Source organism: Schistocerca gregaria, chromosome 2, assembly GCF_023897955.1.
Source record: "Schistocerca gregaria isolate iqSchGreg1 chromosome 2, iqSchGreg1.2, whole genome shotgun sequence".
Lineage (NCBI taxonomy): Eukaryota > Metazoa > Arthropoda > Insecta > Orthoptera > Acrididae > Schistocerca > Schistocerca gregaria.
Genome location: NC_064921.1, coordinates 739,124,494 through 739,152,079, shown reverse-complemented (window position 1 = coordinate 739,152,079; position 27,586 = coordinate 739,124,494). Strand labels below are relative to the sequence as shown.

Here is a 27,586-nt window from a genome sequence, read left to right as displayed (position 1 = left end):
GTCTCAATCCCCAAACAACCCACCCACTCTCTCTATCCATCTGAGCCACCGAGGAAACTGTGTCATATATTAAATGTACAGCAGGTGTAACTACATTCCTGCTCTGTGTTTGTTTAATATGTGTGAATTATACATCAAACATTGATATTATATTTTAAAACAGAAATATCTCATGGAGAGAAGGTGAGTAGATATACAGTGGTGGCCATTAAAATTGCAAGAGCACGAAGGTAATGCCAAATCAGCACAAAGTGCACTACAAGGTATCCAGATGATTAGCATATCAGTGCAAGCACACAGATAAGAGTAATGCCACCTATGTTGTCTGCACAAGGAAAGAGCGAGCAAGGTAGAGCAGTGGTTAGCACACTGGACTTTCATTCGGGAGGACGACGCTTCAAACCTGCGTCTGGCCATCCTGATTTACATTTTCTGTGATTTTCCTAAATCGCTTCAGGCAAATACAGGAATGGTTCCTTTGAAAGGGCACGGCCAGCCTCCTTCCCCATCCCTCCCTAATCCCATGGGACCGATGACCTCGCTGTTTGGACCTCTCCTCTAAACCAACCAACCAACAAGCCAATACAAGGAAAGGTTATGCAGTGCATTTTCCATATAAATGTGGTTTGTTTGTGAGGAGATTATATTATACTTTGTGTAACTAGATGAAATGCCTACCTGCATGTGTTGAATTCAGCAGCAGCAGCAGCAGAACCATGTCCTGTTGAGACTGGTTTATTCTTCCATGATATTGTTGCTAGCATTGGCCAGGATCAGTGGACTGTCATACGAAAATGCAATCAATAGGATCAGAAGAGTCATACTTAACATCACACGGGGTCTCAATAGCCCTACAAGACTAGCACTCGAGAGGAAAGATATACTGTTCACTTGGACAAGCAGAATCATACAGCTACATTGTACATTTTGTGTCGAAAAATCGGCTTGTTTACAGTGAGACTAGAGTTCACATGGAAAGTCTGATGGTGTCTGGAGCATCATAGATTGTTAGCACAGCAACCATCGTTGCTGCTTCCCTTCACATGGCAGCAACACAGTCTAACACGTACAGTTGCGACACCTGCTGCTGTGAAAGTTGTTATGGTCTGACGGTTGGAACAACACTAGTGCACCTAGCTGTGAGAAAGCCAACTGTAATATTAATGTTTGTTTTTAATTATATTCCTACTTAAACAGAAATAGTTATTGAATTTTTGCATTCCAAGTATCAATAAATTATCAAGAGAGGAATGATAGTGAAATAAATATGAAAAGAACCAAATCTCACAGATTCAGTGACATAAGCTACAACTTATTGTGGAAGAGATACTTTTGGATCTATGTATAATTGCATCTTACTTTACTGAAAGCAGTAGAATATAAACACAGTCTTTCATGGATGAGAAGCATTTATTTCTACCATTGTCTGTTCTTGTTGTGACAACCTCTTTTCTTACATATAATACTTTCTTTCACTTCACTGTACTTTCTAATGCACAAATTTATGTAAATGTAATTACTTTTTGTTCAGAAGATGACTGTGTTGAAGATTCTTGCCATTTGTGGCTTAGATGTACCAACAATTACAGAATCAGTTTCTTCCATGTTGTGAAACAATTTTGTGGCATTTGACATCTGTGTGGTTTTCTCTTCAGCTACAGTTGTCATGGCTTATTTTCTCTGTTAAATAACACAAGTACTGAATTCCCATAGAATTTGGCTGGAAGCATTGCAAACAAAACCTCACATTGTTGGGTGGATATACGTCATCTTCCTGCAAAAAGGTCACATCTTCTGCTGTTTGCTAGCTATTTTTGTTCTTAAAGGAAAGTGACATTCTTTATTAAACATCTGTAGGTTACAAGAGAATTGTAGATAAACTGTCCTGTACTGCATGAGTTCGTACCTCCCAGCATCCTTAGGCAGCTAAAGATTGGCAATTTTAGTTAATTGTTTAGTTATTATTGCTCCCTTTAGTAAAAACTTTATTACAAAACAATACTATTAACACTCACCTGATGTCATATTACAAAAGTGTGACTTATTGTCCAGTTGGGTTGCTGCTGTTGCAGTATCACCAAAATGAGCAGGTGCCATGACGGTTTGTGTTGGACTGTGTCAGCAGAGAGAGAGAGAGACACACTGACAATGGTGTTCCTAATAAAAACACTGCATACAGGAGTGGCACTATGTTTTCTTCTCAGATGCATCCCAGTCCTATGTGCAGCATCACAATTCATGTATTCATGTGTGAAGGATTCAAAAGGAATGAACATTGCCATATTGTGTCTGCCATTGTGCCATTGTCATACAGGTCATGCACCCAATGCAATTATGTGGGATACGGTTGAGTACACAACACTATCTCCTCTGGTTTGCATAGATGTTAACTTTGATAGAAGCCGTTAGATTTCTGACACGTTGAGACCAGTAACTGTGCCCTATCTTCAAAGTCTCTGTGACCTCTTTTAACAAGATAGTGCTAGACTGCATGTTCCCACACTGTCCTGATCTGCCCCAATACAGAGGAAGTTATGCTGTTGCTGTAAACAACAAGTTCGTCAGATCTCTCACCCACAGAAAATAGCTGGTCATAGATTGCCCAGACACTGACAAGTAGCCTTTTGGCTTCTGTTTCAGGCTCTCTGTCTGACATTTGTAAGACAATTTTTACGACATTTTGCCAGTACGAGTGACTGCTATTGACGTAGTTTCACCCTTCACTGCTGATAATGGACTGCAGTCAAGCTCGCAGCTGCAAATTGTGTGTACCTGGTGTGCCAGCATCATAGGGCCTTTCCATGGTTTTTGCCACTGTGGTTCTCCTCTTGCTACTTGCAATAATCATTCACCTAAGGGCTTTCTTCTTTCGTGTTGAAGCTGTTATCATGTTGGTGTATTTCTATATATCCTCGATCAAGTGGGATGATAGCTCTTCCCTACAGCAAGAACTTCCATATCGGCAAATTTTACTATGTAATAGATCTCTCACAGCATGTGCTCTGCCATGACTGATGTCTCCACCTGCCACAAGTTGCAGTGCTGCTTATGTTCGGTGGGTTCTGGTGTTGATTGATCGTCCAGTCCTTCTAGACTATTGCTCATGTACGTGTGTACTTTGAAAAGTTCTCGGAATCACGGTGAGAGGTCAGCACTAGTGCAACGAGTTGTTCACGTGATATTCATTGGACTGTTGCCTGTAAACACATGCCACATCAGTGCTTTCGGAAAAGAGCTATGGCGGTGACATGGCTCTGTTGTTCCCCCGTAGTGATTTGCGAAGATGGAAAAAATCGAGATGCGAGCAGTGATTAAGTACTTCATAAAGAAAGGTATGAAAGCAAAGGACATTCATGCTGATTTCCAGAATACTCTGGGCGACTCGGCTCCTTCATATTCAACCGTTGCCAACTGGATAGATGAATTTAAATTTGGTCGGGAGGGCTTAGATAATGATATGCGCAGTGATCAGCCAAGATGTGTCACTACTCCAGAAATCATTGCAAAAGTGCACAAAGTGGTCATGGAGGATCGTCAATTAAAAGTGCGTGAAATTGATCATGCTTGCCATATGTAATCTGAAAGGGTGTATCACATTTTGACTGAAGAATTAGAAATGAAAAAATTATCTGCAAGATGGTTGCCATGACTCTTGACATGTGTGTGCACACATATGCCATTGCCATGGCAAAATTACATGAACTAAAGTATGAATTAGTGCCATACCCACCTTATTCATCTGATATGGATCTGTCAGATGTCCATCTCTTCCCAAAACTGAAAATTTTTCTTGGTGTTCAAAGATTCACTTCAGACAAAGAATTGATAGCCGGACTTGACAACTATTTTGCTGGCCTGGAGGAAACTCATTTTCGAGATGGGATCAAGACACTAGAACATTGTTGGACCAAGTTCATTAATCTACAAGGAGACTTTTTCTTTTTTCTATTCCATGCCGAGAACTTTTCAAACCACCCTCTTATGCAGTACGAGGTATTCTCCCGACACTGCAGGTGGATTCCTTTTTTCTTTTGCCAATCTGAGAAATTCCTTGATCTTCTTCGTCAGTTTAGAAACAGTCTTTGTTCTTTGTTTGTACAGTGTACAACCAATTCTGTTCATCACTCTGGGAATGTATGACAGAAAGGTCATATCTGACATTTCATTTTCCGATGTGTCACTTTGCCAAGTGTGTGATTTTGTGATACTTCTTATGTAACTGGTGAAGTATACATAAACTGTCAAAACACCTGGCCTCTTTGCTCCAGCCACACTTGGGAAAAACTGACACATACATAAAGGACTCTGGACATTTCATTGTGAAGGTGAAGAAACTAAAATTTGGACAAAATGACATTCTCATCAGCTTTGATGTTGTTTCCTCAGTTACCAGTGTGGCAGTTGGTGATTCTCTGGAGTATGTCATTTCTATTTTTGCACAAGACATCACCAAGCTTTTTCATAAACATCTCATCACGAAATGTTTCATGTGGAATAGCTACTTCTATGAACAACTGGAAGGCATCACTGTGGGCAGTCTGCTTAGTCTTGTTGTTACAAACGTCTCTATGGGACATTTCAAAGCACAGGCACTGGACTTAGCACCTTGGTAACCTAAGGTGTGGTACAGACAGTGATGATACCTTCGTTGTGTGGAGCCGTGATGACGAACACGTTGGTGACTTCATAAGATACCTGAAAAGTCTCCATGCCAACATAAAATTTAGCGTGGAAGTAGAAAAGGACCAACAGCTGCACTTTCTCAGTGTGGTGGTCATGAGGGATGGTGAAAATGGGAACACTGCAGGCATTGAAAACCGGCATATACAGACCAATACTGGCACAAACTGTCATATCACCACCCAAGTCATTAAAGAGGCATATTTAATATACTCGTAACATGAACAAGATAAATCTGCGAGCCTCAGTACCTCAGGCATGAGATGCAACACCTAGAAAGTTTTCTGTGGAGCATTGGGTAATCCACGAGTTGCATAAAAAGTGTCACAGAAACAAAAACTCGGCAAAGTGACACAATGGATAAGGAAATGCTGGGTATGGCCTTTCTGCCAATAATGACAGATAGAGTCTCTCAGACTGGTAAAGGAGAAAAGGAACCCACTTGTGTTGTAGGGAATATACCACATACCCTGTACATGTGGAAAAGTATGTTGGGACAACTGAATGCTCGGTTAACATCAGGATCACAGAAGATGAACGACACTGCAGGTTGGGGCAGGTAGAAAAATTGGCCATGGTAGAGCACCCACTATGTGAGACTGAACACACAGTAAAATTCACTGATAGAGGTGTCCTTGTTGTAGAGAAAAGCTATCACACCTGCTTGTTTGGGGAATCTACAGGAATGCACAAACATGACAATAGCTTCAACAAGAAAGAAAGAAAGAAAGCCTCAAAGTGAATGGACCCTGGATTCCTGTTCTGCAAGGACTGACCATTGCAGGTAGCAAGGGGAGAGCCACAGTGTTAATGATCACGGAAAAGCCCTTGGATGTAGGTGCACCAGGTACATATAATCTGCAGCCGCTAGCTCGACTCCAGTCCACCACCAGCAATGGATGGTGAATTTTTGGCAATGCCAGCCACTTGTTCTTGCAAAGCATCAGAAAAATCATCAAACAAATATCGGCCAAAGAATCCGAGACAGAAGCCAACAGAAAAATTGTGAACAAGTGGCCATGAAAGCCTTAGCAGTTTTGTTATGGAGAAACTGTTACACCAGCACTCGGTAGCCATTAGGATCATTGAAGCATAATGGAATGGTGTACTACAGTGCCAGCTGGTAGTATTTGAAGCTCGGTTTTGTACAAAAATGTTTAATATCGTATTTTTGTATGAGAGGCTTAGAAGGGAATGACTCTTTAACTTACTTCAAAATTCACCTTTTTGAGAACATATGCAGATTGTCACACATAGAAACACTTAAAATCAGACACTAAAATAAAAGAAAGAAAAAAATCTGTAAAATACAGTGATTTCAATTAAATGAAATATATTGGGTACCCATACTTCTGCCATCAGCTAATAAGAGAGCAGTAGTGTAAGAGCTATCTGAAACCAAAACACTCAATCATCTCAAAACTCTGCAAAAGTTATAACAGATGATCAACATAAATAGAACACCGTTCATAAAATGAAGTTATGCTGATGAGAAAATATTTTCTTTAATGCTCTTCCCTCATAAAGAAATTGTGGATGAACTAAAATCTTCATGATTGCTGATGAAGTTCTATTTTCATAATGTTGTGGCTAGAGGGTAAGGTCTGAGGTAGCAGTATGGAAAAAAAACTGCATTTGTGAGAGGTTTGAAAGCAAGGGCAGAATAATCTCCACAGAACAGCACAATATAATGGGGAATTTGGAACTATTTTCCTCTGATGGATTTGCTGGATTTCTGCAACCAAGGACAGATACAGCCGATCATTCCACCTGTTGCTATGAACATCCTCATCCCTGCTGAAACTTTACTTCAGCACACTGTCCACTAAGGAGCTGCACTAGGAAAGCAACTTCAAAGTTTGATCCAAAGCTGGCAAAATTTATTAGTATATTATGAAGCATTAGAGCATTGGCTACATTGTGTTTATTACAGTAAAAGATTCGAGGAAAAGGTGGAAGATGAATGTGCAACACTCAACAATATCGTGCACAATCCCTGATGTACATGTGTCTATCATCTGAGCTCAGTTCGGCTTGTTGCCAAGCTGGGTTAAATTTATTCTTGCTGCCAGAGGTGGTGTTCTGTGTACTAAATTTTGCACCCTGTGTAGCCCCAAATACATAAAAATTTCATTATGCATTTTCCTACAGTACTTTATCTGTACAAGAGGTAAAAAAATTTTATTTGCCAACCTTCCCCATCTAACAGTCTTAGTGGCCAAAATATAATTGCTAGATTCCTACAAGAATAAAAGGAGACTGATGTTCCAAGTAAAGAGAATATCAGTTGTCATAATCAAAAACTTTTACAACTGTGCCGCTTTGCAGTTCTAATGAAATTAGAAATATCTGCCATTTATTTTCGGAAATACCAATTTCGATTTGTTGTTGGTACTGTACTGCTTCCTTAGCTGCTTAATACCCAACACCCCCTTTTAAATGAACACATTCATGCTTTGAAAAACATGTGAGTCTAAAATTAATTTTAACTTCCTAAAGCTATTGTGTTGGCATTTTAATATTACAAGGATGAAAGCAAGCATAAATCCAAAAGCTGGTTAGAAAATAACCTTTTCCTAAGTTTCATAATATTAGAAGTCATATGCTTTTGACATTTCCCTTAATTGAGAACCAGCCAGTGTAGCCTGTTACATTTTCTTTTGCTGTTACATTTGTTTTAGCTGCATATCTGAAATAGTCACACAGCCAATTGTGTTACAAATAACAAACTTTCAGATTAATAATACGTTATTTAAGAATACAGGTCACAAATTTAGACATATTAGTGTGTTTATAGAACTAAAGAACTGCAACTTGACATAAAAATCGACGTACTGTTGTTAGGTTGTTTGTCAGTTATCAGCTCCATTTGGTAGTTGATAAAGATTCCCACAATGTAGGATAATAATGACACTTTTTTAAATACATTTATTTTACATCATAACATTACGATGACCAAGGTAATGCTTTTACTTCCAATACATATAAAGGGGCGATCAAAAAGTTTCCATTTGAGGGTGTTGCTGCAGTGTATATACAATGTAGCATAACTATGATGTGGGTATATAAGCACCAACATCTAGGCAAGGGATTAGTGTGGAATGTATGCCTTTACGATGTGTGTGCTTTAAATGCAGAAATGTTAACTATGTCAATTTTATTACCAAATGTGTCCAAACACGACCAACATGCTCTTATTCTTTCCTTGGCTGCCAAAGGACAAATGCTGGTAACATCCATTGGAGAATGTGTATAGGGCAGCATGTCTGTCGGAAACCACTATTGTTGAGTGGTGCACCAAGTTCCATGCTAGTTACAATTTGACACAAGATGCTTGGCTATCTGGAAGGCCAGCAGGAGCTATGCCAACCCAAGTGGGACACTCGAGCTCCTTTCTTATGACCTTGATCTGTGCCCACGTGATTATCATGCTCTCGGTCCCTTAAAAAAGGCCTGGAAAGATCACCGATTACTGTCAGATGAGGATGTGCAGTAGGCATTTACAGACTTCTTCAAACCGCAGGACACTGTGTTTTACCAAACAGGTATCTTCAACCCGGTGCATCTGTAGGATGATTACCTCAGTGCTCATGGCAACTTTGCCTGATTGGCATTCCAATTCTGGACTGTATAGCTTCTAAATGAAACTTTTTGATCACCCCTTATATCATTGAGACTCTTGGAATAACAGCAGACACATATTTCAATGTGTAAATGTTCTTTAACAGGAAATGGATTTAAGAATAAATTTTATTTAACGGTGTGCCTAATGGCTAAGCATAAAGATTAAAGATAATGTTGAAAAATGCTGGACTGCAGTTAAAATTTTGTTTATGATCATCTGGTGAGTATAGCACCTTAGACAAAAAAAAAAAGTCAGTAGTTCGGAGAAGCAAGGCGACATAAGAACATGTGAATTAGAACTGCAGTGAAAGTGAAAAATCACGGTCATCAACATCATCATCATTAACCATTTGACATCTGCTGCTGCATAAATGTCTTCTCTAGACTTCTTCAGGCATTATAGTTTTCAGCTATGTGAATCCCTGTTGGTTTTTCATGTTTTCTAATGTCGTCTACCTGCCTTTCATTAGGCTATCTTGTCAGTCTCCTCTTGTTTCTTGGAGTGCAGCAAAGATTACATGAGAAGTACTTTTCATTCCAAAATATCCATAGTGAGGACATCATCCATGTTGTAGAACATGTCAGAACAGCAGTAATACACCATAAATATTAACAAAGAAAAAGAAAAAAAACATATTTTCATTTAAAGGGTAGTAAACACTCATCACAAAAGGTGTAAGTGTTCAATACACCGAGTTACGTATGTTATTTCTTAGGCTATATGTAGTCATACATTGTCAAATAAAAAGATCATTTTGCCACACTTATTTCCAGTGAGTACATCACTGCACTGAAATAGTTCACAAGCCATTCTACTAATACTTGTATTGTTTGATATTATTAGTAACATATACACATCAGTTGGTTCTACTTACAAATTCGTCTGTGAAGAAGAAGAGGTTGGCTCCCAACAAATCCTTTAAGCTCCTCTTCAATTGAACTTTATTAGTGGTTAAACTTTTTATAACTGGTAGCAAGTTCTTGAAAATTTGTGTTCCTGAATAATGCACACATTAAGGACCAAAGTAAGTGACTCTAAATTTTTGTGAAGATTAATTTCATTTGTAGTATTGATGTCATGAACTGAGCTGTTAGCTTGAAAAAGGAATATTTTTAATGACAAATTTCATTAAGGAATAAATATATTGAGAAGCAGTAATTAGTAACCATGGTTGCCTAAACAGGCCTCTGCAGGATGTTCTGGAGTTCATTCCACAAATAATTCTTATTATACATTTTTGGATGTGGAAAAATTCAGCTTGTTTTGGTGAGTTACCCCAAAAAAATAATTGTGTATGTCATTATGGAATGAAATTAATCACAGTATACTGGCTTCCTACATGCACCACGTATGTTTGACAGCATTCACATCGCAAACAGAGATTTGGTTAGGTGCTTCAGCAGTTCTGTGGTAAGTTCCTCCCAGTTGAACTTATTATCAAGCTGTAATCACAAAAATTAACATCATCAACTTCTTCTGTATGTTTGCTGTCATATTTTAGGCATATACTGGTGGGGAAACAACGTGCAAGTTGCATATATGATAATGGTTTTTCCATTGACCATTAATTTGTGTGGCGGCATGGCCTTCCTGTGTCTTTCGAATTTTAATTGCAGTCATAATTATGTTTGTTGCTTGACTCATTTATTTCCTCTGTTTACAAATAATTCATATCATTCATCTCTGCAGTACTCTCTCTGTTTTTGAGTGGTAGTGACAGTGAAAATTTCATTGCCGTTGGTCAAGACATAATATACGCCGTTTGTGAACTTTTTATTCCAGCTATGTTAGAAACTTAGTTTTGGAAACTCTAATAGTTTAGTGAAAACACTCCAATCCAATTTAAATGTTCTGTTTATTTATTTACTGTCCATCCAATCATTGTCTCCAATTGTCCTACATCTATAACCACATCAACTAGTTGTAAGACTTCATTGTTAATTTGTAGATTATTCATTATTTTAGTTTTATTTTAATTAAGTTGAAGATGACTTTCAAATTTGTTCTATTAAGTTGTTCCATTCAAAATTGAAGTTCATCTGCATAAAAGACTAACAATACAGTGCCATCAGCAAACAGCAGGTGGTTCAGCAATGTTCTGCTAACAGATATTCCTTCTTCTTTCTCCAATTTTAGAAAAATTAAGACTACCTCAAGGGCTGCCAGAATAGTTTTGCTGAAATGTAATTTCCTTGCCAGACCCATTTTTGAAGTCTGAATTTCCCACCCTTCTTATAAAGTCTGATGGGAGCCATAACATTACATAGTCTTGTGTACTAACACAGTCTGAATCATTGCATTTTTCCTCATGAAGTACTGATACTTATTTTGTTGAAACTGAGCTAATAACTTCCTCAAATCCTGTGAATTGTAACTCATATTCATCGCACCATTCTGTAATTCCATTCATGACTTGAAAGTGGTCTATTGCGGTAATGATTTTAGTGACTATGTTGTATCTGAACTAATTTCGTTGTCAGAAAGTAAACAGTACAGTGGTGCTGCAAAGTCTCTACACAGTAGTGAGCTCTGCCTGTCTTAGTTTGCGGGGCACTTAAGGTTGGCAGCACATTCATGTTGATGTATAAGTTACGGGCCAGGATTCCTTGCTAGTAGCTGCAGTTATTTTATGAGATGGGATTCAACATTATAATTGAAGCAATGAAATTAATTAATTACAATAAATAAACCATACTCACCAGTATCACAGTGGGTGTTGGAAATGTTTTACTTATTCTTGAAGGCATAGCTCAACACACTTACATTTATTTGTGAACACTTTTACCAGTGTACACATGTAAACAAATGCAGATAATCAGTTATCTCAGTCTTCTGTTCAGCCGGCCGGAGTGGCCGTGTGGTTCTAGGCGCTATAGTCTGGAGCCGAGCTACTACTACGGTCGCAGGTTCGAATCCTGCCTCGGGCATGGATGTGTGTGATGTCCTTAGGTTAGTTAGGTTTAGTTAGTTCTAAGTTCTAGGCGACTGATGACCATAGATGTTAAGTCCCATAGTGCTCAGAGCCATTTTAAGTTCTAGGCGACTGATGACCTCAGAAGTTAAGTCGCATAGTGCTCAGAGATTTTTTTGTCTTCAGTTCATCTATTGTCTTTGGGTTATTTTGAAACACAAATGTTTTAGCTGCTTGCCAAAAGGAATAGTCAGGTGCAGACCGGTGGCATGTGCATGGGGCCAGAGACCTTTCATAATTACTCTGTCTCAAAGATTTTATATAAAAGTCATAGGAACTGGTGTGCTATACAAGCAGTAGCATTGTCTTGTTGGGAAAATCAACAATTGATTTCATTTTCATTCAGCAGGACAATAAATGGATAAATTACCTGGGAACAATAGACATCAGGAATGATGGTAGTATCAAAAAAGATTGGCCCTGTTAATTCGCGCTCATGCTATGGCAACCCACACTCCAGTTTTTTCTCTGTGAAATGGCATTTCTCTTAAGGTATGTTGATTTTCTCATGACCAAATTCATAAGTTTTTGGAATTAATGTAGCCAGATAGGTGAAACCAAGTCTTATCTATGGTAAGGGGTTCAATCTAAAATGCCGACTCCAGGTCTGTTAGCAAACCAGTAAAACCATTCACAGTATGCCATTTTGTTCACATGGTCCATACAATGCAATTGTTGCACAGCAGTAATTTTATATAGATACATCCCAAGTTCTTTGGTTACAGCCTCATTTGCTGTCGTATGAGAGACTTTAAAAAAGAGATGGGGCCCGTCCACGCCCACACCAATGTGGTGACCAAACCAAAAGTTCTACTGTCACCTCCGTAAACATGTTAGTTATCTAGTAAGTGGATCACAGGATGCTGGACTGTGATGTTGTCCATGCGTCTGGGTAAGACTACGCATTAACATGGTCCATCAGGTGATAGATAGTGGATGAAACGCGAGTGAGGGTAGCGATTTGAAGAGCAGAGGGAAAAAAGTGCCATGGCTTGTACCGTGCGTAAAAAAACCTGTGCGACAGTGGGATGGGTAGTAAGAGCAGTAGTGGCTTACTAGCTGTGATAGTTCAGGCAAGGTTGGATTTGTTAGTATAGGTATCATGCATCATTACCATGACAAGCGATGGTGACGTGTCCCAGTTGCTGAAGCTTCTACATTCCTGGAACAATCAGATCGTTATACAGTAGTGGGAGATTGGCCATAGATCATCTCACTGTGTGGGGGATGTGTGGAGCTTGTCTGCATGCAGTGTACGGTACAGCTTCCCTGTGTGGTGCCAGTTATTCGGCAGTGTATTTCAGCTGGATATCCAGTAATGGCATCTAATTAGCAGGGGCTCGCCTGTACCGTTATGTTTGCGTATGATTGGCCATAGATGTTATGTCCTTACAAGTAAGTCTTTTGGTCTTTTATGTTTCCGTCTATGGTTTTGGTCGTACTTCCCCAGATTCAGAATAAATGGGTTCTGTGAATGTCTGGAGTTTCTGTATAGTCTTGTGGTGAGTTTGTGGATAACCTCCTTGAGAGTCTCAAGTCGGTATTCCCGCTGAAGGTCCACGATGTGTGTGTATCGTGGAGCATTGCTTATGATTTTGAGTACTTTGTTTTGTATGAGCTGCAGACGGTGCAGGTGTGTAGGCACAGCGTATCCCCAGACAGGAGCTGCGTACGTCATCCGGGGTCGGATAAGTGTCATAAGTGTCATGTACATGGACCTTGACACCCTTCTGTTCAGTGTGCTACGCCTGTTGAGCATAGGATAGAGCTGTTTGAGCCTTGCGCTAGCTCGGTTAATCATGTGTTGTATGTGGTCCCCCCAGAGTAATTTTCAATCCTGCCAGACACCGAGGTATTTGACTTTCTTGCGGAAACATATTGGACGTGCATGTAGAGTTATTGGTCTGCAGTAGCGGTGTTTGCGCAGTTGCTTCGGTCTTCTAGTGAACATAACGGCTTCGCACTTGTCGACGTTTACTCTAACACGCCATTTCTCCAACCAAGACTCAGCCACTCTGAGTACAGTCTGTAGGCGTGACGTAATGTTTGATGGTTTCCAATCTTGCGCAAGGATGGCTGTGTCATCCGCGTAGATTGCCATCGTTGTGTTGTGTGTGGTTGGGAGATCGTTTATGTAGAGGTTAAACAGTAGGAGCCCTAGGATGCTTCCCAGGGGTACTCCCGCGTGTATACCATGTCGTGTTGATTCGTCAGTGTCGAAACTCCTGTCTGTGAGGTATGAGTGTATTAGAAGCAGCAGCCCGTCGGGGAATCCCGCGTCGCTGAGTTTGCAGATGAGGCCGTTGTGTCATAGATGGTTGAAAGCCTTTTTGATGTCCAGGAACACCACCCCTGTAGCTTTGTTTATGTTGAAGCCATATGTTATGTGTTCAACGACCCGTAGGAGTTCTTGTGTTGTGGAGTGGTGATTCCTGAAGCCGAATTGCTCCGGTCCTAGGATGTCATTTGTTATACAGTGCCTAGTGATGCGTTTGAGAATCATCTTCTCAACTATCTTACTGAGCGAGCTCAGAAGGCTGATGGGTTGGTAATTTTGTGGGAGGCTGTGGTCTTTCCCCGGCTTCCTGAACATCAGGACCTTGGCCGTCTTCCAAAAGGCGGGGAAGTGTTGATGTTTTAGTATGGCATTCGTTATGTGTGTTAGGTACTCAGTTGCTTTATCCGTGAACTCCTGCAGGACACGGTTATGAATGCCATCATGACCAGGGGCTTTCCTAGCAGCGGAATGCATTATAGCCCAGGAGACTTCGGCTGTTCTAGCATGTTGAATGTCGTCGCGCGATGGTTGGGCTAGAATGTGTGTAACCTCTTGGTCAGTAGCAAGTGTGAACACTGGATCTGATGGTACCAGGTTCAGTATGAATGACACTGCGAGTGTTCGGGCCATTAGCTCTGCTTTCTCTTCCGCTGAGTATGCAGGTCTGTCAGGCCCTTGAAGCATGGGGGTGTATATTTTCTCCCTGGTGAAGTGTCGGGCTAGTTGCCACACGCTAGGTCATGTGGTGTCCAGCCCTTCGAGTTTTTGGTTCCACTGTTGTATTCTATGTGTTTGTATTTTATTGTGTATGACGCCCTGTAGCCTGTTAATGTGCCATTTGAAGGACAGACGCCTGGTGCGCTGCCATTGTCTCATGAGAGACTTAAGCCTCTTGGAATCATCTCCTCACTGATTTTTTTGGACTCTGCAACATGATGCCCGAAATGTCAACAAGCTTCTATTCTGTTAAAATTGGGATCTACCAGTTCGTGGTGCATCATGAACCTGTTGTTGGGAATCTGTGAGTTAAATCACATTCAGTGTCACGACGTGGAGACCTCTAGGTAGGAAAACACAATCTAAATTGCCACCTCACATGCTCTGTAAAGTTTCCTTCTGCACAGAGAACCTCTTCCACTAAAAACACTCGCTGAAATAGTAGGAATTCTCACAACACTCAGCTTACACAATGATCAGACAATAACACAACTAACAACTGCAACACACACGCAACCCTGCTACCCCCACACTGCCACTGCAGGCCCACAGAGCACGCGCAGGCGAGACGTGGCTGTGCTGCCACCCTTCTGTGCCCCACAAGGCAAGATAAGCAAGGCTCATCGCTGCAGAGAGGCTTTGTGGATGCACTGTACTTTTACAGAGCAATGGAAAGAAGTTGCTCTTTGTTTGGAAAGACCCATAGTTACAGTTTCCCAAAAGTTCAGTCGAGGACCATTATTGTTTTTGTATTGTAAGGAAGATATGATACATCAGGTGCTGTCTAGCACTATCCTATTTGCAGATGACCCAACAGTGATAGTCTGCTGTAGAAATGGTGTATAGTTGTCAGTCACATTTGGAAAACAACTGGGAAAAAGGGGGGGGGGGGACTAAAACATGGTTTAAAAATAATGACTTGCAATTAAATTTTGCTAAAGCAGAAAGGGTTCATTTCATCACCAAATAAAGCATACAATGTATAACTGAAATATAAACTATGTAGACAAAAGAATTCCTTGTACTAATAAATGAAAATATATTGTGAAGTAAAGAAACAGGAAGTGTACTAAGTTGACTAAACAGTCTCATTTATATCATGAATATACTGAATAGCGTTAGTGATATGAATGTAAAAATACTGTATAATGTGCCAATTTGGTTTCATTCTGTTAAGTATAGTATAATTTTCTGGGTGTGGAGAACACTTACTTACAGAAAGCATTTAGACAACGAAAACGATAATTTGGAAAGATTAAATTTAATAACTATTTGCAGCTCATCTTCTCAAAAACAAAATCCCAACTTTCTAGGGGCAAAGTCTTTTCCAGTCATTATGAAATCACACACATTACAAATTACGCGATACCAAGCCATAGACTTTGAATGAAAATATTACACATTATATGGGTAGGAAATTTGTAAATAAAATCTAGAAGTGGGAACAAACACAAATACAAAAAATTCAGAAGCAGACATAAAATCAGTCTGGAACTGTGCGACCGCTTCGGTCGCAGGTTTGAATCCTGCTACTGCCAAGGATGTGTGTGATGTCCTTAAGTTAGTTAGGTTTAAGTAGTTCTAAGTTCTAGGGGACTGATGACCTCAGCTGTTAAGACCCATAGTGCTAAGAGCCAGCAGACATATAAAATACAAGAAAACTAAATACTGTTAAAGTGTGTAAGATTTCATGTCTAATAAATATGTGTGTAAATAATTGCATCCATTAGTTTAGCCAACCATATCGAGTCAACTGTAATGTCAGCTATATGCATTTGTGACACTGTCTATATCTTAGGTTAATTTTGTTAATCTGTTTATAGTTACATCATTGACAAATCATCAATGCCATAATCTTTGTAGCTGTATGAGGCATAAAGATCTGATTTTGTTATTCCAGATTGGAGGCTGATAGGTGTATAGTATCTTTATGCTTTGTCTATCTTCTTTCTTTTGAAGTAGAACAGTGGGAGCATTGTTCCATTTGAGGAGTTGTCTTAATTCACAAAAGTTTTGCAAATTATTGTCATCCAACTTTAATAATTTATAGTGAAATGTGTAGTGTTACGTGAATTTATGCTTAATTACAGAGTTACTGTTTTATCAGTTGATTTGTTTTCACTGCGTAACGCCCGCTGTTTACGTCCTTCTTCGTTGCTGAGTGATGTATAACTTTTTGTTCTGATGCCGCCACTCTTCCTTTCCTATATCTTTACTACTTTTTATCTATATAAATGATGGAACTATTGATTTTGCCGTTTAACAACTTTTTAATAACTGTGGAAGTATTGCAGGGATCGGGTCCCACCTAATGTGTCACCCGCCTATAAGTTTTACATGAACTTTTCAAGACTCAATCGATCTGTTTACAAAGAGACAGCAGAATATCTCTTCCTTTGACGTTGTCCAACAACGATCTAGGGAGCTCGATGCCCTCGTGGCTCAGGCTCTTCCATGGCTCGCGGTAGTTTGCAGCATTCATTTTATTCCTTGCCCACTTGCTGCTACATTGAAATTTCATGGTGATCGTTGGGCAACATCTTCCACATTATCTGCAGCATAAGTAAACTTTCTTCCCCCATTATTTCTGAGAACCCAAAAACAAACTTAAAGAACATAATAATAATAACTGTTCTTGCAATTATTCATATAAGTCTTGGTCAATTTAATGAGGGGTGGGACAGGCCTAAGCCTTGTGACACCACAAATACCATCATTTTACCTGCCCAGATAGCCTTATGTGTTAAAGTGTTGCTTCCAGATCAAATCAGCCTTGTGCATTAATGATGAGTGTCAGTGTGGCCTGGGTGTGGTTTTTAGGCAGTTTCCCACATCCCACTAGATGAATACTGGGCTGGTACCCAATTCTGATCTCAGTCACATTATTTGCAAACATTTTTGAATGTTCTCACACTTTCACATGGAATAACACTGCATGCAAGTAGTTCAGATACACATTTTGTCCTGGAAGGATAATGGCATGGCAATTGGAATGGCACCTGACTGCCCGTTAAATTAACCATGCCAAATCCATTAATATGCTGACCTGTGCTGATTAGGGTCAAAGGCACAAGGAGAAGAAGTAGTGAAATGCTATCAACTTCAGGTGTCTTTCCCATCTTCATTCAGTCATTGGCTTTATGTGGCAAAACTGGTATTACTTCTGGGATGCCATTGTTTTTGTCATTGACTATGTTTTTGTTTTTTTTATTCTCTTAAACAATACAAACAGTTAAATAAATATTTAAATAGTTGTTCAAGATTTTGCTTATTTTTAGTTACTATGTCATGGACATTTTTTAATTAATTGTCACACTCATCCAAGTAAAGTCGTGGTGTGGGCTCATTTTATTATTTTTTGTAAAACTGTTTCTCTTAGTAAACATTATTTCTTCTCACATCATCTTAGAGACATTCCTGACTAATTTTGTTTTGTTCAGTAAATAAACTCATTCACATACATCGTGTACTTGCTTTGTAGTCCAAGTATAATCAACATACCAGAAGTCCTAGATCTACATTAGTCTTTGAGTGCAATGACAGTGATTCAGATTTAGAAATCACTCTCATTATCCTTAGCACTTCCAGGAAAATTTAGATGTTGTGTTAGGCAACAGCACAAATATAACAGCTTCACTGTGTAAAACTGTCAGCTGTCTTGAGCCCTTGGCTGGATTAATTATAATTTTATCTACTAATAAATTGTGGGAAATATTGCTGAGAGGTTTTGATTTGAAAAGTAGCATTTGTTTCTGTCTTCCAGTCTTAAGGGATGATTAGTGTGCTTAACCTTTTGACAGTCGAAATATTTCTGTACATGATAAGAGTTAAAGTATTCTGGGATTACTTCAGATTAATTTAAAAAATTGTCACTCTTATTTTACAGAAACCACTACAAACAATTGAAGAAGTTTGGCAATACACTTGTTACAGAAGATAATGAGGATTGTGGCAGAGAATTGAAGAAGGAAGATTTTGAGGTAGCTTTAGGTATAATCTCAGCTTAGAAATTCTAGTATTGTGGTGTCACGAAGTATTGGCTAACTGACACTAGGTTGCAGTCCATGGTTGGTCATTCCGTGTATCCAGCTTTAAAACCTGATCCTCCATGATTTTTGAATCTCTCAAAATTTTAAATTATTTGTAGATATGCTGTATACATTTCAGCACAAAAAGATCCAGCTTTGCACCCAGTTGGCACCACACAAACTGATCCAAATGGAAACACACATCATATTACATTTGTTTAAAATGATTTAGTACTACCTTAAATTAATTATTTGTGTCTGCTTGACCTGGTAAAATATTCTTCATTGCTTAAACATATTTAGTTTTGTGAATGGGAATTAATATCGATTTCAGGTCATGATTGAAAACTCATAACCCTGCTGAAGATATTCTTTAATGCATTTTACACTATAGTAATGAAGGGTAATAGTCTCACTGGATTCCAGCTATACATGCCAGTACATGTAAAGCCAAACAGCTTCACTACAGAAACACCCTTTGACTACCCTTAATTATCATATGAGTCATGTAAACAGGTTTTACCAGACCGCCTTAGCCAACTCTAGTTCTGTTGATCCTTTTAAGAAGTAAACAAGCAATACACAGTTCATGTAACCATTTACTGTAATGGTTTAGAATGCATTTATTAACTTCTTTAATGATCTTCTGAAATGGTGTCCTGAAATGATGTCTAAGATACTTAATATTCTCCCATACCACCTAATGGTATCACTGTCATCAATCAAAATGTTGATTTGCATCACATACTTTCTTTTGACTTTTGAACTGACTTATAGAGAGACCTTCTTTATAACAGAGGCACTAGATGTGTTTGAAAACCTGAGAACTTAGAAGATAAATAGTGTCTAGTAGACAACTCAAGAACGAGTGGACATTTGTATAAACAAGCTAAAATAAGAAGTGAGAAGAGTAACTGCAAGATAGATTTTAGGGAGGGGGAAATAAATGAAGTGAAAAGGGAAGATAATCACAATAAATAATACATGAAGAAAGAGCAAGGCTAGAAATTTTTTTGGAGATTTAGGCCAAGCAGCAGGCAACAAACAAGCTTCCACTGGTGGACTTGATAAGAACTAGCATCAGAGCAGAGACTCTAGGTAGAAAGTGTGATAAAATGTCACCTGGAAAGTGTGGCCAGGGGAATTAGAACCACTACACAAGGAAATTGGATCAAAGGAGTATAAGGTCCACAGAGATTTGGGGACAATGAAAAAGATTCCTCCCAGTCAGTCCAAGGACTTTATTTCTCATTTATCACTTGTTTCATCTTTGGCAATGTTTGATAATGTGTAAAATGCCTAACTGCACTTCTTAGTCACATCTTTTCTTCAAAATACTCTCATTAATGTTCTTACTCCTTATCACATTTCCGCTTTTGCCCCATAATAGATATTTATTTCACTTAAACCCTCTGTAATATCCTATTTCAGATTCTACTTACCTCCACTTGCAACATGACCTGCTGGTTCACTTGACTGTTGCGAATTGTACACATGCTCGGGGGGGGGGGGGGGGGGGGATAGGTTGGATTATCAGTATGACAAGGCCTGATGAATGTCCATCCTCCAAAGAACGTGTCCCTTCGTAGCTGTAGTATGCTTGCAATTGCACGTAGTGCAGCAAAAAAGTTGTGATCATGGAGACATTGTACCACACTTTTTAGGTGACATTTTACCTCACTTTCTATGTAGTCTCTGCTCTGATACTAGTTCTTATCAAGTTCTCCAATGGGAGCTTGGTCCATAGCTTGTTTGTTGCCTCCTACTTGACCATAATTTCCAATAATTTTTCTGGCCTTATTCTTCATTTTTCTTGTATTATTTCTTGTGACTGTCTTTCCTTTTCATTTCATTTATCCCCCCCTTTTCTCTAAAATCTGTCTTGCAGTTACTTTTCTAACTCCTTATTTTAGCTTGTTTATACATATGCCCACTCATCCTCAAGTTGTCTACTAACCTCTTTATCTTCTAAGTTTTCAGGTTTTCAAATCCCATCTAGTGCCTCTCATTCTTTTTATTAAATCTCCCTTTACCTGCGATGCTGGGGGAATTTCCATTGGTCATTTCCTTATTCTTAAGCTGCAACAGGCTCTTTTCTTATGACCTTTCCTACTCATATGCCTCAGTAAGGACCCTTGGTTCTAAAAGGTAGCAATTTTACATCTTTTTATGTGTTTCCATCTGTGGCCACTTGCTGATTAGATTTTACTACATCTACAGTATTAATGTATAGGTGTATATTGTTTTTTTATGAGAAGTGTCATCATAGATTTTAAAAATATGTAGTTGCAACATTATGTGAATGCTTATGAAAGCAGTACTTGTAGTTTTACTTTATTTAACAATGCTGTTCAGCTTAAAAAAGTAATTTACTGTTGATTATTATACGCTTCTATTTACTGAAAATTTTGTAACTTGAAATAGTTCACCCAATAATGAGAAGCATATGTATTGATGTAGTTTATGTTATAAAGTTTTGATTATAAACATTATTCTTTACTCAAGTGTATTTCTTGTGGATATTGAAAGACTAATGTCCATTCTTTGTTTTCTAGATATTATGCACAGCACATATGCTGATGTTATTGGTGCACCAAAAATCCCAGCTGTCTCATGGGATGATATTGGTGGTCTGTCAAAGCTGAAAGAAGAAATATTCCGCACAGTGATGATGCCTCTCAAACATCCAGAGCTTGTGGCCTCTGGACTTCGAAGATCTGGTGAACATGCAGATTCTCTTTCTTCCTATCATTTTCTACTTTTGTGCTTAGTGAATGAATATAAAATACACTACACAGAATAGAGAAATTGTGGGTGTAACATAGAATTTCAGAAAAATATGGCAGTTGGTTTACTTTATTTTTTCATGTCTGGGCGAGCTTTCAGCCATACTCTCTCATCATTGTCATCTCTTCCAAAATTTTCAGCCCAGTGTTGAGCCATGTCAATAGCTGCATTGGCTCCCAGCCATAGGTCTTTGAGGATGCTCATATTATAAGGACTGATAAGACAATCTAATGTGTGTACTGTATACTGCACATCAGCACAATCACAGAAAATATTGCTGTTACCTTGTAGCCCCAAGATTGACTGGTTTGTCTTTACTGCTACAACACCTGTTGTTAATGCATTGAGGGCCCTTTAAGTTTCTCATTCCAATTAAATGTCTGTTGGATCAATTTCATATGGTGGGTACCATTCAGGAAGGTCTATGTCCACAGTGTTCATGAAGCTGCTTCTGGCAGCTTTCTCACTGCATGGTGCATTATGTGTTTTTCATTGAAGATCAAGCTTGAACTTTTCCATGTAGTCCATTGCTGATAGTGTAATACATGCAGCAGAGAAACCAGCTGCTCTATACAGTTTATCCAGCAGTGGAGCAGCCATACAGCCATTGTTTAATTAAACAGCAAGTTTCATTCAGGGTGACACCAACTTTTCTGGCATGAACAGATCTAATTCAGACTGGGCAGTCATACTCTGCAGCGGAAAAGCACTGTGCTTTACTAGTTTTTCTGAGAACAGTAGGATTTTCTCCATACCTACTGCAAGTAATTTTCTTCAAAACAATGATCCTCATTGTTACTTACGTAGCAATTTCCTTGCAACGATTTTTATAGGTCAAAGACCTCTAGAGGAATACTACAAGATATTTAGGAATCTATGTTAGTTACATCTGCTGGTCCTCTCCAGTCTAAACTGCAAGTGAAATGCGCATCCCATGTTTTTAAAGCATTTGGTCATGACACATTTTGTTTTTAATACGTTGATGTGGTAGATAGGGCCCTTGTTAGTTGCTCTTCAAGAAGCTCAAAATATTTACCCTGTGCAGCAAAAGCAAGATCTGCTACATATAGGAAATGCTTCATGATACTGGGGTTTGGTTGATCTCTTGTGTACACTTCGCTGATGAAGATCGTTATGTTAACTTCTCCATTTACTTTACTCATTATCAAAATACACATAGAATCTTCAGTTCTCAAGAACTGATTGAATAACCTATCCAAATGGTAATCTTTGAAATGGCTGTACTGCTGGTCAAGTAGGATTCTGTAGTTTGTTGTGTCATAAGTGGCAGGCAGATCTGTCAGAGCAATTACTGTGATTAATTTATTTTGATATCACTCCTCACTTAGAACTCAGGCTGTGCTGTTCTTTCCAGGTCGGAAACCTGCGTGTTGAGGTGTAGTTGGCTCTACGATTGGCTTCAGTCTCTCATATAATTTAAATAGATGACATAATAGAGATATTGGGCTATAGCTGTTAGCTGTATCAGGATCTTTTCCTAGTTTCAAGACTTCAAGGACTTAGATTTCCATCACATTTTTGAGATAATACATATACAAAGATATTTATTAAATATATGTAGTACCCATTGGTTTGCTACTGGACTGAACTGCTTAATCTGTTCATTACCCTTCCTGAATCTCCACAGATTTTCCATTTTTCATGTGTCTTCAGCCATTGTCAAGCGCCTTTAGAGAAAGTGGTACATGGAATATATCTCTTTCAGTATGAGGTGCTATTGTTCTCATGGGCCTTGGAAACTGTTCTTTCATGTTTCTGTTAAGAAGAAATTCATGAGCAATTTTATTTGCAGATGTTTCAGTCTTAATTTAACAGGTTTTTCTTTCCTCATTTAGTTTCTTATTCAGTTTCCATGCATATCCAGTTTATCGAGTGCCAAAACCCATTTATTTTCTTTCACTTTTCTTGTGGATTGCGTTAGAGTTTCTCCACAATCTATGATACAATTGCTGAAAATGTTGGCATGCCGCTGACAATACTTTCCCATTTTTGGCTTTAATCATTTATCCAGAAAAGTTTGTCCATCTACATGCACTGGGTATGTGTTTGCATAATAACATTCACAGTATATCCATAAAGACATCACACTCTTTTTGGTGTGAGGGGAAGATGTTGTGTCTTTGTGTCAAGATCGTCTGCATAGTCTTCCAATTTGCTTCATAGACTGTAAATCTTCTATAGGAGGCTTAGGTTTTTTTCAGTGCGACAGAAACCTGGAGACTCATCAGTCAGTGGTTTGTTTCTGGGATGGGATTGGCTACAAACTTCGTACATCAGAGTTCACTGTCTGGACTGCTGAAAGAGGTGTGCCCTATCTACTATACCCTAATGTTAAAGGAAAATCCAGAATGTAATAATGACAATACATGAAAAGGATAGATAGCTACTCACCATATAGCAAAGATGTTGAGTTGCAGAAAGACACAACAGAAAGACTGTCAAACAAATACTCTTTCAGCCAAAAATGCCTTCATCGGAATTTAAGACCCCCCCCCCCCCCCACACACACACACGGCCAGAATCTCTGGCTGCCAAGGTCAGGTTGCAAGCAGCAGCGTGTGATGGGAGAAGAAATCTGGTGTTGGGGGTGAGGAAGAGGTTGGGGCAGATAGGGAGAAGAAAAGCAGGGTGGTGGTGGGAGACACGGTAAAATGCTTCTTGTGAGAAGTGGAGAGAGGGTAAGGCAGCTAGGTGCAGTTGGGAGGTTAGACGAAGGGCAGGGGAGAGGTGGGGGCAGCACAACAGGAGAGAAGTAAAAAGAATGTGGGTGCATTACTGGAATAGGGGGCTGTGCAGTGCTGGAGTGAGAACAAGTTACGGGATAGTTGGGTGTAGGCCAGTGACTAATGAAGGTCACAGTAGTTACAGCTTAGCTTGTAGATCACTCATAGGTAGCCCTGCTTATGATGGGATAGGTGATGTTTGTGACTGGATTGGAGTAGGTGGTGATGGGAGGATGTATGAGACAGTCCTTGCATCTAGGTCTGTTACATGGATATAAGATATGAGGCAAGCAGTTGGGACAAGTGATTGTGTTGTGATGGATAAAGATATTGATAGATTTGTAGGGTGGTGGACTACCACTGCAGGAGGGGTGGGAAGGATAGTGAGTAGGACATTCACATTTCAAGGCATGATGAGAGGTAGCAGAAACCCTGGCAGAGAATGTGAGTCATTCGCTGCCCTCCCTCCCGCCCGCCCGCCCGCCCTCCGCCCCGCCCTCCCAGCCCGCCCGCCCGCCTCCGCCGCCCTCCCTCCGCCCTCCCGCCGCCCGCCCGCCCGCCCTCCCTCCCGCCCTCCCGCCCGCCCTCCCTCCGCCCTCCGCTCCGCCGCCCGCCCTCCCGCCCTCCCGCCGCCCTCCTCCCTCCCTCCCTCCCTCCCTCCCTCCCGTCCCGCCCTCCCTCCCGCCCGCCCTCCCCTCCCTCCCTCCCTCCCTCCCTCCCTCCCTCCCTCCCTCCCTCGCCCTCTCCTCCCTCCCTCCCTCCCTCCCTCACCTCCCTCCCTCCCTCCCTCCCTCCCTCCCTCCCTCCCTCCTCCCTCCCCTCCCTCCCTCCCTCCCTCCCTCCCTCCCTCCCTCCCTCCCTCCCTCCCTCCCTCCCTCCCTCACCTCCCTCCCTCCCTCCCTCCCTCCCTCCCCTCCCTCCCTCCCTCCCTCCCTCCCTCCCTCCCTCCTCCTCCCTCCCCCTCCCTCCTCCCGCCCTCCCTCCCTCCCTCCCTCCTCCCTCCCTCCCTCCCTCCCTCCCTCCCTCCCTCCCTCCCCTCCTCCCTCCCTCCCTCCCTCCCTCCCTCCCTCCCTCCTCCCTCCCTCCCTCCCTCCCTCCCTCCCCTCCCTCCCTCCCTCCCTCCTCCCTCCCTCCCTCCCTCCCTCCCTCCCTCCCTCCCTCCCTCCCTCCCTCCCTCCCTCCCTCCCTCCCTCCCTCCCTCCCTCCCTCCCTCCCTCCCTCCCTCCCTCCCTCCCTCCCTCCCTCCCTCCTCCCTCCGTTTTTATATAACACATTTAGTACAGTGTCACAAGAATCTTTTTCCTTGATAAATGTATGTATCCCCTATTCAATAGCTGACAAAGTGAAATTTCCTGTTATCACTAAACATATTACCAGAGAATTACAGCTGATGAAATTTCCAAGCTCTCTTTGGAGTTTTCCACTACTGTATTACTCGATGTTAGTGGTTGATAGAAACATCAAGTTACTATTTATGTCTCATCTTTGACACTTACCTTCAGTCATAACACTAGATCGCGTGTTTTTATCTCATTATCAAATTACTGAAATTCTATTCTTATGCTTGTCTTTTCTTTTCCCATCCTACATGGATCTATATTTACCTTCATAACAGGTATATTGTTATGTAGCAGCACCACTGTTTAAGATGGGGAAAAAGTTACCTTCAGGTGCCATATTTTGGAGCACACAAGTTACAGCCAGTCTCTGGCCTGTTTGACAGTAAGTTACGCTACCAGCGGTTGCGAAGTAGAATGGAGGCCACAGGGCTGTAGACCTGCTGAAAAGAGTAAATGCAGTGATTTGCATAGTGCGAGTTACAGGCAGAAGGGTCCCACTGGCCCAACCCATCTGTTATGAGTACATGACTTATAGTGGTGCGTTAGCAAAACAGACACACACAGCCGTGTATAAATAGGCACCGGTTCACTAACAACGGGCTTTCAAGTGTGACAGCTCACCTGGTTGGCGGGGCGTGTCCCACCTCCGGCTACATGCAGCAGCAGATAGGGCACTAGCATTCCAGTCCACAGCAGGTCGCTAGTTTGACCCTTTGAGGCCAACACGGGGTCTGCAGCCAACCAGCGGTGGGCCACGCCACGGCTTGCTACTGCTGGTAGTCTTGTTGGCTCCCAACACACGCCAGAGGCATCCCCAGGCGAGGGCGGCAGATTGAGACTGCTGAGCCGACTGCCTGATGTCGTCACAACTCTGTGGCCATACAAGGCCGACACACACAGTAGGGTGTTGCACGGGTTGCTGAGGCAGTGATTCCACGCGAAGCTGTTTCACAGACAGCGAAGTGGTGTCCTCAGCATTGTGGGACCCAATAATGCAGACTGAGAGGAACAGGGGCACTTTAACTGGAAATAATTAATCAGTTGGGAAACTCAGACAAGTTTTAATATGGCACATCCTGACAGCCCATCCTCGTCCATCATCCCTCTACAGTTAGGTTTACCTTTTTTTTTTCCAGCCTACACGGATCTATATTTGCCTTCATAACAGATACAGATGATCAGATGTTTTCCAAATGCTATGCTGCACATAACTTTCTACTGAGTTGTTTAACTTAAACAAACCTCCCCAAAAGTGTGTCACATACACTCTGATTTGTAGCTGCTGCTTCGTGAACAACTGATTCCTGTGAATAGTCCTTTGTAAAGTATGTTCCCAATGTACGTAGGAGGCCCAACGGTTCTCCGTTGACAGGGCAAGTCAAGAAAACAGCATCTAAGAGCATCATGTAATTGACATCACCTTTGATTTAAACCTGCTACTTTGCTCCAAACTAAAGGAAAACCTAGTGCATGAGAGAAAGCAAACATCTGAGGGCAGAAGTGGAGAGCCAAGGACATTGGTGGAACATAGGCAACAGGCAGGAAGCAGAACTTTACGAGTGACATACAGAAGGCACAGGAAATTCCATGAGGCCACCAGTGAGAGGCGCGAGGAAGGACGACTGAGGGTGGCAACTGGCAGAGGGTGGTGCTAGGTGGGGCCATACCAAAGGTGGAGCAACAGAAGACTTGTCAGTAAGAGACAGGTCCAGGGTTGTGGAAACAGAAAAAAACTGAGCCATGGTGTCAGTAGAGCAAGGAAGAGCATGGAATGGACAGGTGTCAAGAGCTTGGAAGGTCAGGAACAGGTTGGATGGAGAGTTACATCCACTGGGCCAGCTGCAATGCTGGAGTTAGTGGTACAAAGCAGCAGCAGCAGAGGTGGCGTGCCAGGCAGAGGTGCAGTTGTTGCACCCAATAGAGATGCCACGCCATGTAGAGGTGCAGAGACAACATGCCGTGTTAAGGTGCCGCGGCGTGTGGAGGTGCTGCGCCTTGTGGACGTGCCATGCCACATGAAGGCACCACACTTAGCAGAGGTGCCACCCCTGTAGCTGGCAGAGTTACTACTTCATTCAGAATGGGTGGTTCTGTGTCGGTAGGTGCTACATCGGTGGGCGCCAGAGCAGGTGCAGTTACCACATCAATAGGTGGAGGCGATGCATGGGCAGGCAGAGGAGCCACATCGAGATGCATCTGGGCCGCCATGGCAGGAGCAACAGGAACTGTGGATGCTGTAGTTGGTGACATCGGAACTATAGGGCCACAGCAGTGAGCGATGTGGTGGAGGAGCCTGTGGGGACAGTGCTGGGTGTGAGTAAGTGATAGGCCAAGAGATTGGGGACTGTGGGCCAATGCTGATGGTCTGGGACCTGTGGGGCCTGAGGCGGCCAAGAGTGATGGAAGAGTTGATCCT

At 41.2% G+C, this 27,586-nt stretch overlaps 1 protein-coding gene across 2 annotated transcripts in view; it reads left to right on the top strand.

Moving 5' to 3' along the window:
* The window catches only part of LOC126334900 (peroxisome assembly factor 2-like), a 114,440-nt gene that overhangs the window by 25,228 nt on the left and 61,626 nt on the right, over positions 1 to 27,586 (top strand). For both annotated transcript variants that reach the window (XM_049997609.1, XM_049997610.1), the window contains exons 4-5: positions 18,158 to 18,261; positions 20,855 to 21,019. In XM_049997609.1, coding sequence (XP_049853566.1) covers positions 18,158 to 18,261; positions 20,855 to 21,019 — 269 coding nt within the window. The remainder of the gene's footprint in view (positions 1 to 18,157; positions 18,262 to 20,854; positions 21,020 to 27,586) is intronic.